This window comes from Ctenocephalides felis, unplaced genomic scaffold (genome assembly GCF_003426905.1).
Source record: "Ctenocephalides felis isolate EL2017-DRISC unplaced genomic scaffold, ASM342690v1 CF-g0.4_SCAFFOLD_01886, whole genome shotgun sequence".
Classification (NCBI taxonomy): domain Eukaryota; kingdom Metazoa; phylum Arthropoda; class Insecta; order Siphonaptera; family Pulicidae; genus Ctenocephalides; species Ctenocephalides felis.
In genome coordinates, this window is record NW_020538040.1 from 185,526,031 (window position 1) to 185,538,167 (window position 12,137).

Below are 12,137 nucleotides of genomic sequence, written 5' to 3' on the forward strand. Positions count from 1 at the left end.
GGAGGCCGGATGCAGAGTGCCTAAAATAAGCTGCACAGTGTACACATGCAGTGGCGGAAACTGGCTCGACTCAAGACAGCCCCGGGACAGTCACGAGCGCGGAGGATGCTTTGCTGCGGTCGCAGAAAGGTATGGAAATAATGGATTTGCGACATTTGTATTTACTTTCATCGAAATCGACCGAGAGGGCATTGATACGCTGTTAATGTCCATATACTTTGACTACACTCACGATCGATATACGATATACATTTCGGGGCGATACCCGCACATGGACATTACATATTAGCAGATAAATCTATAAGCTAATAATTCATTGGTCCTTTTTTGTTTAAGTACTTTCGCAATAAAAACTATCAAAATAACTCATACGGCGTTTAAAACATGTCGGCGCTTGAACCTCATGATCATTTCTGGTAACTTATTTATATATGATAAATGGTAACTTATATATATATATATATATATATATATAATATAAAAGTATATTAACTTTATAGAAAGGTGCTTATCAAATTCCTGAAACAAAATTCCATTACCCGGAACGTAGCACCCATACAAAATTTAGAAGACGCCACAAGAAAAGCACTCATCTTGTATATTCTCATGTTGAGCCTAAAAAAATATTTATTATTACCGATTACGGCTTGCTTATGAATAAATACATAAATAAATAAATAAATAAAAAACCTGGACATTTTGTTGTTCTTAATATGCACAATAACGACTTATTTATAATGCATTTTAATAAGAAAATGCAATTTAATTTAATTTGATCACTATAAAGTAAACGTTCCCACGAAGCCAAGTAATTTACCACGATAATATAGAAATATATCTTTATATAATGTGCTAGTTTTCTTGAAAATACAACGATAATTACATTCATAGAATCACTTTATTATGTTACATTATATTATATTATGTCACTATATAAATTAACTATATTGCACAAATCTCCCTCCCAGCCAATTTTATAATATTATTGGCAAAAAAAGGATATATGGTGGCTATTTGATTATATACAATGAAATAAAAAAAAAAATGAAAAGATTTTTTTTATTTTTTTTTCTTATTTTTTAACAGCAATCAGAACCTTACGTCCTATGAGCTGTTGGGCTGAAACTTCTCCTTCTTTCGTATTTTTTTAGATGGTAACCCAATGGTTAATCTATCCATACTTGATGATTTTTGTTATTAGAAATAATCTAATAGGGCTGACTGTTTAATAGGGCTATTTACACTTGGAAACATATTACTATCTATATTTCCAAGTAAAAATCGTTGTCTCTGCTGTTCTGACGCAGGCTGCTCGAAGTGGGTATCGAACCCGGGACCTCTGATTCAGGTCGCTCTTAACCGCTTACCTATGGGCGAGCCCCAAATTGTAAAGATAACTTATAATATATTATGTATGTATGACTAATGTACGTGCATACGATGTCAACAAATAAACAATAAAAAAAGAAACCATATTGCACTATATTATGTTACCACATAGCCGATATAGTTTGTTATATAGCCGATTGGCGTTATTATTATTATACTTTCATTTATTAACCTTAACTCAATATATCAATTTTATATTTACTTATATCAAGTTGCTTGCTATTTTTTAACTATTCTAATTCACAATTGCTAGTTACAATAAATACTTCTTTTATAGCATGCTAAAAAATATTTTAATTAAATCAATTCTAGCGATTGAAATATTTTTTAGTCATCATTTTATGAATAATTTGTAGACTTGATATGATTAGTGTGATCATATTGCTCGTCAGTTCAAGATTAAAGTAAATTTCGATAAAAAATATAGCTATAATTTTATATCGATAGGAGGTGCGATTCGTATGCTTCATGTTGTAATGTTTTATTATGATATTTATTAGTCTTAGGATGTTACCTCTTCATGTAGGGCAGATACGGTTATAACTTATGGATATATTATATTTATATTTATATATATATATATATGCAGTGCTGGATTTACAGTAGGGCAATCGGGGCTACTGCCCAGGGCGGCAAAATTTCGGGGGGCGGCAAAATTTGGATAGTGAGAAAAAAATCTATATAATATATAATCAACTATTTTCTAACAACATTTTTTATTTCAAAAAATATAATTAACAAAATATAATACGATTGCAATGCAAAATTTGAGTTGAAATAACCGATAACTAAAATTTATTATTTTGCATTGCCTCCCTCTCCGAATGTAAATTTTCAAATTGGTTAATAAGTTATCAACAAATTTGGCAATTTGCGTAATATAAAGATCCGTGAACAAGCTGATAGTTTAAGAAAAAATATGTTAAAGAAAATTTAAACTATGACTCATGGCATTTACTGAAACATCCCATACTGAAAATTACATTTATAAAAATGCTTTAAATTTTTTTGAGAAATGAAAAAAATATTTTAAAACACATTTTTTGTATTTTGAAATTTTTCGAAAGTTATGAACTTTTCCAGAGAAATCGCGCTGCGTAGCTGTTTCAGAGAAAAAATATCAAAACTCAATTACCATTTTTCGTATTGCCTGTACAAAAAGCTAATCAGCACGCCTCCCCATCAATACAAATCTAATATTATTTAATTATTCAAGTCGATTTCGAGAACACAGATCAACCGATTTGAATGATCAATTCCTGTAGATAAGGAGACGTGCTGATTATTGGCCAAGGGGGTCCCAACTGTTTTGTAGATACGGGCCAAAATTCCAAAATGCCACAAAATGATCATTCAGTTTTTGAGAAAAAAGCGTCCAATATCATTCAAAAAATTTACAGAATAAATAACTGCTTAAATTTGTGGGAGGCATTTTTAGAGGTTTCGATGATCCAATAAAAAATTAAAAAAGAAAACAATTGACGGACAAAGCGATCATAAAACATATGCACATTAAATATCAATATTTTAAAGATATTATAATAATAAGTATAAATTTTGTTTACATTCATATGCGTTCTGAAACATTGTTTCATCCGTTAGACTGCGCGCGGCGCTACGCGCTTCATATTTTGTCCCTACGCAGCTGAAGCAGCGCGATTACTTTAAAAAAAAGTTCGAAAAGTTCGTAAAATTTCAGGGATGGGGCGGCATTTTGTCAGTGCCCCGGGGCGTCAAATTTCTAAATCCGGCCCTGTATATATGTATATATTGCACTACAGAGCAGATTCAATTTTCTCTCTGATACGAAAGAATTTGAATTTATTCAAAAAGTTATTTTTTAACTTGTTACACCAAATACAACCAAATTATCTATTAGTATTTTATAAAAACATTGTGAATTGTGATATATACATATTAAATTTATTTAGTGCTTCTTTTAATAGATAATTTAGAGTATTATTTCGAACTAAGATTCACTTCTTATTTTCTGAAGTAAACCGAACAACCGCATGATGATTATAGAAATTCGTTTTTATACTCTAATTTTTTTTGTTATTTTCTAAGATGAGTTGCTGATACTAAATTTACCTGTAATTAATTGAAGCATATATATTCCAGTTCACAATAATATTATAATATAATAAATCGAATTATATGTGTTTATCTAAAACTTTTATGTTTGGCGATTAGACACACTTTAACCAGCTTCAACGTCTGTTTCGGAAAATATACTTACATTTATTTTTAATAGGTTTTGAAATATTTTATATTTGATATCAAAAGATTTATACGTTTTTGTTTTTCTTTCCATATTACAGAAAAAAAACTTGGTAGAGACTAATGAGATACATTTTACATAGAGACATACACAGAGAAGTACAAAATTCATTTTAAAGGAGGACGTATAATGCAGACTATTATATGAATTTCAAAAAATATTTTATTGTGATATTTTATTGTTATTCATTTAAAATGTATGAAGCACATTTTTGGCACCTAGTGAATATTTTGAAAAAAAACGCTTTATATCAAATATGTTGTTAATTGGATATATGTGTGGACGAAGGCTTGTCGAAGCATATGCAATATTTCCAAAAAACCCAATATTGTGAATATATTGTATCTTTCAGGAGAATGGTCGTTCCGTGCCCGATCTCACGGCATCTCCGGGGCGGGCGCCGGCGGGCAGCAACACAGGCGCCGTAATTGCTGGCAACATGTCAGGAGCAATGCAAAGTAATGCAGGCGCGGTCGCGGTCGTCAATAATCGCTGCAAAGAACCGATGCTGCTTCAGGGCGACTTTCGGAAAGTATCTGGTATCAGTTCGGAAATCTTTCGGCAAATTGAACAAGTAGAAAACGATCACGATCCCAGCACGGCTGCAGCCCTTGAAGTAATGATTTGCTAATAATTTCAAAATTTAAATGATATATTTAATATTTATAGTATTGGTAATTTTATGATCTATAACAGGCGGTAGAACGACGTGGCGAAATGATTGTGCGTGTGCTAGAACCTCGCTTAATGGGTAGCCGAGCAGCTTGTGATGCCGCCCAAAAGTTTCTAAGCCGTGGGGACGCTTGCCACGTCGTGCAGCTAATAGAAATCATCAAACGTCCAGGACAGACGCTTGGGCTTTACATTCGGGAAGGAAACGGTGCTGATCGTTCTGACGGTGTTTTTATTTCGCGTATCGCCCTGGAATCGGCAGTATATAATAGTGGTTGTTTGCGAGTAAGTGATGAAATATTGGCGGTAAACCTCGTGGATGTTACTCGCATGTCGTTAGACGATGTCGTTATCATAATGTCCATTCCGCGTCGATTGGTACTGGCCACCAGACAGCGCCGCGGTGGTCGTGGCGCGGGTTCTCCAGGACCACCACCTCCATCACGACCAGAACAAAAACCACCTCCTGTAGTCGTCATTAAGAGAGAATTACGAGAAGATGAAACTGATGAAGACCGTCGTCCACGTTCTTCTCGCGAACGGAGGACTGGAGACGGCCGTGAAATGACTGAGTCGCGCTCACGTCTGGGCCTAGGGTTGGCCGGATATAGCCCACCGACTGAACAGCATGGGGATCGCTTCTTTTCTCGGCCCGAAGCACCTCATACTTGGGGCTACAAACCTCCACCTCCACCACCACCTGTAATTACGGAGCAACCCAAAACTGCACAACACTTTGGCACTTACTATCAGAATGCGGCCGACGCTGGAACGTTAGAAAGTCTTGCGGAAAAAGTGCATTCCTTTTATCCTGGGCGTCGATTATCATCAGGCCCAGATCATGATTCTAGTTCGCACACAAGATTCCCTCGTTCCGGATCTGATCAGCATTTGCCCCGCGTAGAATACTCAGATTTTTCTTCTTTGGGACGACATTCTTTATTACGTTCAAGTTTGAAAAGTGGTGGTACATTGTCCAGTCGCTATGCTCAGCAGCGATACGATCCTTCGCCGCGCAGCAAATACGCGACACCGCCGTCGGCCAGTACGTTGACTAGACGTTCGAGAACATTAGATTATTCATCGGATACAGAAGCATCATGCGGTCCACGTCCTGAATATTATTATTATCGCAACCAACTAACGCGACCAGCTCCTGATATACCCTCTAAGTTCAACTCGTTGCCGCGCGATACCCGCGGCGCGGGTGTGCGTACGGCAGGACTAAGAACGAGACTTGAAGAACGGCTTGCGCATGAGGGTGATGGCGCTCTTTCGGCACCTGAACATGGACGCAGAGACCGAGGTAAACTATAAGATTATCATATATAAGACATTTTTTATCTAATTTAGGTAGATTAGTTTTATTTACATTACTTTATTATTTTTTATTTTAATAGTAATAACTGGCCGGCTACCTGCTTCACCATCAATTTTTACATCTGACGAATATCGAGCTTGGTTGCGAAGAGCGCCTTCCAGCTCAGCTATTTGTGAACAAATGCGTGCATCTAGAGAAGTCTGAATCAACAGCGTGCACATAGATTTTCATGTAGTGCTGAAAATATTCATGATGCTCTTAAAATGTAAACAATGTCTCATTATTATCTTATGCAGTAAGTACATCTTGTTTTTATAAAATGTTTACACTTTTAGGCTGAAAATAGTATGTATGGTGGTGCTACTGGCATTTTGGGGGGTACATTAGATCGACATTCCATAAGCCGTCTACTTCTGCGACACCAGTTCGTTCGCTTTCAACACAGCATTTTGGAACGCGGACGCAAAGTGTTCGTCGCATGAGACAGTTACTTGAACTCGGTGGTGCTTTGACCCATGGCACAGCAAGTCCCGCACCGACACGAGTCTACTCTTTCACACGTTCAAATCGACAAGTACTAATCATTTATTATTTAGACTTTTACCGAAAAATGCACTATGCATAGATAAATTAACATAACACTCACATTGCTGTGACAATACGCACATAAGCACACTAACATACATATACACATTCTTACATATATGTCTATATATACATATTAACTTAAATTCTGAAAAGTTATACGAGCGTTTGTTTATTGTAGGTGACATAAATCCTGCCCGAATTTTAAAATACAAACTAGACAAGCCGTGCAATGAAGGTCCTCCAGTGTCTGGAATGCTCTGGATTCATTTATTGGCTGGTAGAGGCCTACGCGCCGCACCAGAACCTGGAGCGCCTGCTGGAGCCATTCGTGATTTGTATTGTGTTCTAGAGTGCGATCGCGTTCATAAAGCGCGTACGGTAGTACGAGCCGGTGACCTACAATTTGATTGGGATGAATCTTTTGAACTCGATTTAGTATCAAATCGCCGCCAGTTAGATCTATTGGTGTATTCATGGGATCCGCAGCATAGACACAAGCTTTGCTATCGTGGCGCTGTGTCTTTATCTGGGTTGCTGAGGCAAAGTTCTTTGCATAGATTGGCGCTCAAAGTAGACCCTCGCGCGGTACATTGTACTTGCGACTGAAGCATACGGACCCAGCACAGTTGTACCGAAGACGAGGACCAGCGACGCCGCGAGGCGGTCCTTGTCCTCCATTGTTTGGTGCAGATTTGGAAGGTACTGTAAGTCGCGAAGCTAAAGCTCTTCCCCCGGGAGCTCCAGCTGTTCCTACAATAGTTAGACGATGTGTAGAAGAAGTTGAAAGGCGAGGACTAGACATTATCGGCTTATACAGATTATGCGGTTCTGCGACTAAAAAACGCCTTTTGCGCGAGGCTTTTGAGCGTAATAGTCGCGCCGTAGAGTTGAGCCCTGATCACGTTCCTGATATCAATGTCATCACTGGTGTGCTGAAAGATTATCTTAGAGAATTACCAGAACCACTGTTCACGCGATGCCTTTATCAGATGACTGTAGATGCACTTGGTGAGCAATGATTTGAATAGAGTATGTTATAAATATTCAAACTTATTCAAAACAAATGTGTTTCTATTAGGTGTGTGTCTACCCGATGATCCCGAAGGAAACGCAAAACTAATGCTGAGCATTTTAGATTGCCTTCCACGGGCTAATAGAGTGAGTTGAAATTCGTATAATGATTGCTATTTATTAAGTGAATTTTGTTAAAAGTTGTCAACGAAAAATGTTTTCATATGCAGGCTACATTGATCTTTTTATTAAATCATCTCTCGCTGGTCGCATCGGCTTCTGAGCGCAATAAGATGTCGGCTCAAGCTCTGGCCACTGCTTTAGCTCCGCCTCTAATGCTACACGCTACATCCGAGGGGCAGCAGACTCCAGATTTAGATCATGCACAGCCCATTGCTCTATTGAAGTATCTGTTGCAGATTTGGCCGCAACCAGAACGCCCTACAGCTTCCGTAACGCAGGGCATCACTGCTGTCGTCTCAGGTACTGTGCCGTCTCTGGAATCTGCCAACATTAATTTTGTTGAAACTCAATTCAACTTATCTCTTAAGTATATCGATTCACTGTTTCCTTTAAGCATATGTATATTTATATGCATAACTAATCTGAAATTAGGACAATAAACATGTGTGTTTAGATTTCAGTGCTTCAATGTCACACACACTGACATATATATCTACATATGTCTATGTATATCCATTGATTCGGGCATTGCAACAAGTGCGGAAACTAAAGTAATTAAAAATTTATAGGAGATCGTCATTCAATGGAATAAACTAAAAATTAAAAACAATGTATTCTGAATACACACATGCGAGTACTAACAAAAATAAACTTTCATTTATTAGTACATATGTACACTATACTATTATGGTAATGGTCGAATCAAAGGATCAACAAAGTTGTAATTTTTAATTATTTTAGTTTTACTATGCCCTAATAAACATACAATCATTATTATTATTATAATTAATAATAATAATATTCATTGTTTTTCAACTATATATTTCAACATTGATAATATTCATGCGTCATAACCGATAAAACTAATAAAGCTGTTGTATAATTTTTGTCACAATTATAATTACATTCCGGCTGAGGTTTAAGAAAACATACATTGATTAAAAATATATTTTGTTTATCGTTACTCAGAATATAACTATTTTCTCCATTGCTATAAACATATAATTTATGGAATAAAAACATTGCAAATACGATTTATCAATGTTTATAAAAACAATTATACATAACAAAAATATGCATAGCAAAAATTTTAAACAAATCGTATTTGAAATATGCATTTTATCAGGATATTAGTCATAGAAGATTATAGATTCTTTTTTGAACAGCGATCAGAGCTTAAGGGTTCTATAAGCTGATGTGAAGGTCGCAACCCAAACGGTTGTCCTATATCTATGTGAGACATTTATTATTACGATTTCATTAAAAGATATGGGTCAACCCTTTGAGCTGCCATAGGACAACTCACAGAACTTGTTAAGTTCTGGTTGCTGTTAAACAGACATATATAAAAAATTGCTATTTAAAACGCGTCGAAGATAATAATGGATTGAGTAAATCTAATTGTTAGAGAAACTTTTCATTTAAAACTTAAGAATGATTATTATACAAACAAAAGGGCAAAAGTTATACGACAACCTTATTATATTATTTTGATGTAATGCACGATAAGTTTATATACATGGGCGTGGCCAGTGTGATTTTAATATTTTATATATTTATAGAATTTTTGTTGAATGTTTTACTTTATACTTAAAATTTGAATTTAATTTAATAAAAATTGCAACAAAAAATTCGTATAAAAGATTAAACACTGATATTCTTCTTTATTGCATATATATTACATTATTTATCCTAAACACCAAATACGCTATCATTCGTTGCCGTACTATTATTTCACCAAAAATTAATATATTTTATTTTTCTAAATGGTTTTTTAGAAAGCAACAAGTTTTCTAGAAGAACATGAACTGAACCATGATAATTAGTGTTTTGATCTTTGAAAATTTTGTTTCATTCGCTTTCAAAGGAAAATTTTAGTTACATTCGCGATTTTCTTTTTATAAAAAATGAAAACAATATTTGAAGAGCATTACATAAATGAAAAGAAAGTATTTAAATATTAGTAAACAGAATGTAAATTCGTCTTATAAACAGATGCAGAGTGATGTCATTTTATTAGGATATATTTTTTGATGTCCCTACTAATAAAATCCTGGCTACGTTCATATATACACAAACAGGGTGTCCCGGAACTCAACGTAAAGCCGAAACGGGGTGATAGCATTGACCTTAACTGTCCTGAAAAAAATTATTATACGTTGTTTGTAAATTATGAGCTGTGAAGTGCAACCTAGAGCTTTGCTAAAATTATGAACATTTTGCGGTTATTATTGTTAACTTTTATTAATTTTGTTTATTCAACTCTCCGTCGGTCGGCGTGGTCTGGCCAGACTTTTTTCGACTTCAATTAAAATATATACTTCTAGTAATCCTATCGACTTGAAATTTCTTGACTTTTCCTAAAATTTCATTAGCTGTCGATCAATGAAAAAATCAGGACGAAAAAATGTACAGAAAAGATAATTATAAGGATATTAACTTTTTTATACTTCGAACGGTCGGAGTGGTCTGACTAGACCACCCATACATTTTGTATGAAATATATGCTTTTTGATATATGTAAACCAGTATTTTGTCTTTTTTCTCGTATTTTCTATTCAAACTGCGTTTTATATATTCTTTGCTATGTGTTGTAACATGAATGTTAGTATTTTCACGACGAGAGTTTCTTGAAAACCTACCAAACTTATTGGTCATCGCAAACATTGAAAATCGGATGAGTAATGCGCACATTTTCAATAATTTTTCTACCCGTACTGCGTTCGAAATTTTTTTTTGCAAACCTGTAGTGAAATTATATTTCCAACTTGAATTTTACAGCTCATTTCAAAGGCGACGCGCCTCATTTCGTTTTCATTTGAATTTCACATTCATTTCGAAGGAACCGAAAAAGAATAAATATTGTTTTTCATTGATATAAAATAAAAAAATAAAAATAATAAAAAAGCAACGATTTTTTATATTCTTTGATTTTTTTTTTATATAATATAATATAATATATAATTTTTTTTATTATAAGCAAGCTCAACACATGCAAAAGATGGTAAGGAAAAGAAAAAATCCAAACTATAAATATTTACTACTAATAATCGCTAATATATAAGACACCAAAAACTCATTTATCCCATATAAATGCATGTAAAATGAATGGGGTCCAGCCAGACTTCGACAGTTCGAAGGTGAATAAATATCCGACCGACGGAGGGTTAAACTTTGCAACCATAATCGTGAATAACATAGGTAAAAAATAATAACACCGTTTCGACTTGACGTTAAGTGATCCTATATACGTGGTCTGTTCAAAAAGTACCCGGAATTTTCGTTTTTTCAAAAAAATATTTATTTATTCGTCTACATTAATGTGGTCCCCTTCAAAGTAGTCCCCCCAGATATAATACACTTATGCCAGCGTTTTTTCCAATTTTCGAAGCACCCTTGATATTCACTTTTTGATATGTCCTTGAGCACTCTCAGCGATTTTCTTCAATCGAGGAAAACCGCCGTCCTTTCATGGGTCTCTTCAACTTTGGGAATAGGAAAAAGTCACACGGAGCCATATCTGGTGAATTTTTGCACTTTGCAACACTTTATTTCATTTTTTACGCAAAATTTAATACAAATTCTTTGACTTTTCAATTCTTCCATTGTAAAAATCGCCGACCTCAGAAAAACACGTCGAACCTTAGCGACTACCACAGACAAAGTAAACAGTGAATATAGCTGAAAATTTCATCATACTTTAGGGGCATGTATACCAACACAATAAAAAAAAAATTTTGACAATCAGACACTCCAGACCCGCGAAATTTAATTATTAGTAATTCCGGGTACTTTTTGAACAGACCACGTATAATATATCTTCTGCATGGTCATGTGTCACGCTTTCAATGTTATCTGTTTAAAAACAAATGCCTAAAAAATCTTATAGTTATTTCGATTAGATAACAGAAAAATTCAAATTGCTGGTTGTTCATCACTGTGTGAAATTTGTTTTTTGTTTATGAATTTAATTGCTATATTACAGTGTCTAACAAAAGCTCATTTATGTTCGCTTATATAAAATTATCAGTTATTCTGTTAATGCATGATTCAATGTAATATTTTCTTGAAGTATGTAGTATTCGTGTGTATAGTGCTGTGTGAGCCCTGTATATGGTCTAATGCTAGGTGGATGTAGACAGGTCGGCGCGCAGAGCAAGCCGCGCAGCGTGGAGGCAGAGTCAATGTGTCGCAAGCGGCCAGACGTGCTCCGCCACTGGCCGGTAAATACGATTACTATATTGTTATAATAATATTATATGTATTGTTTGATTTGCCGACTGGTATAATTTGTGAGAAAGAGAAATCGGAATGAGTCATTTGGTTCAATCCGCCATAAACGCCATTTACTCATTATTAAAGACATCAAATTATTATTCAAAATTTTTCGAATTGTAACTGCCGCTAATCTACATCCTGTTAATTAATACTAAATATTTTAATATATGGGTCATTCTTTTACAAATCGCACGGATTTTCGAAAAAATGAAATGTCACATTTAAGAATTACAGATATTATACATAAAATCATTCGACGCAAATTTCAAGAAAAAGGATTTAATCTAACTGAGCAATCCATTTACTTTCAAATATTGTTGTTAAAAAATTCCTAATTTTACTTGTTTTTGAGATAATCGAAGTAGATCTTTTTACCCGCGAATTTTCTAACCCCGCTCTCCCCTAATATTTTTT

General features: G+C 34.8%; 1 protein-coding gene across 1 annotated transcript; it reads left to right on the top strand.

Moving 5' to 3' along the window:
- Positions 1-45: 45 nt before the first annotated feature.
- LOC113376395 (rho GTPase-activating protein 100F-like) lies at positions 46-11,672 on the top strand. Its single transcript, XM_026616299.1, is given in 12 exon segments — positions 46-129; positions 4,023-4,286; positions 4,367-5,648; positions 5,743-5,862; positions 5,865-5,937; positions 6,010-6,068; positions 6,071-6,237; positions 6,405-6,830; positions 6,833-7,259; positions 7,330-7,409; positions 7,493-7,783; positions 11,574-11,672. Coding segments are annotated over 12 exon segments (3,372 nt in total).
- The last annotated feature ends 465 nt before the right edge of the window (positions 11,673-12,137 follow it).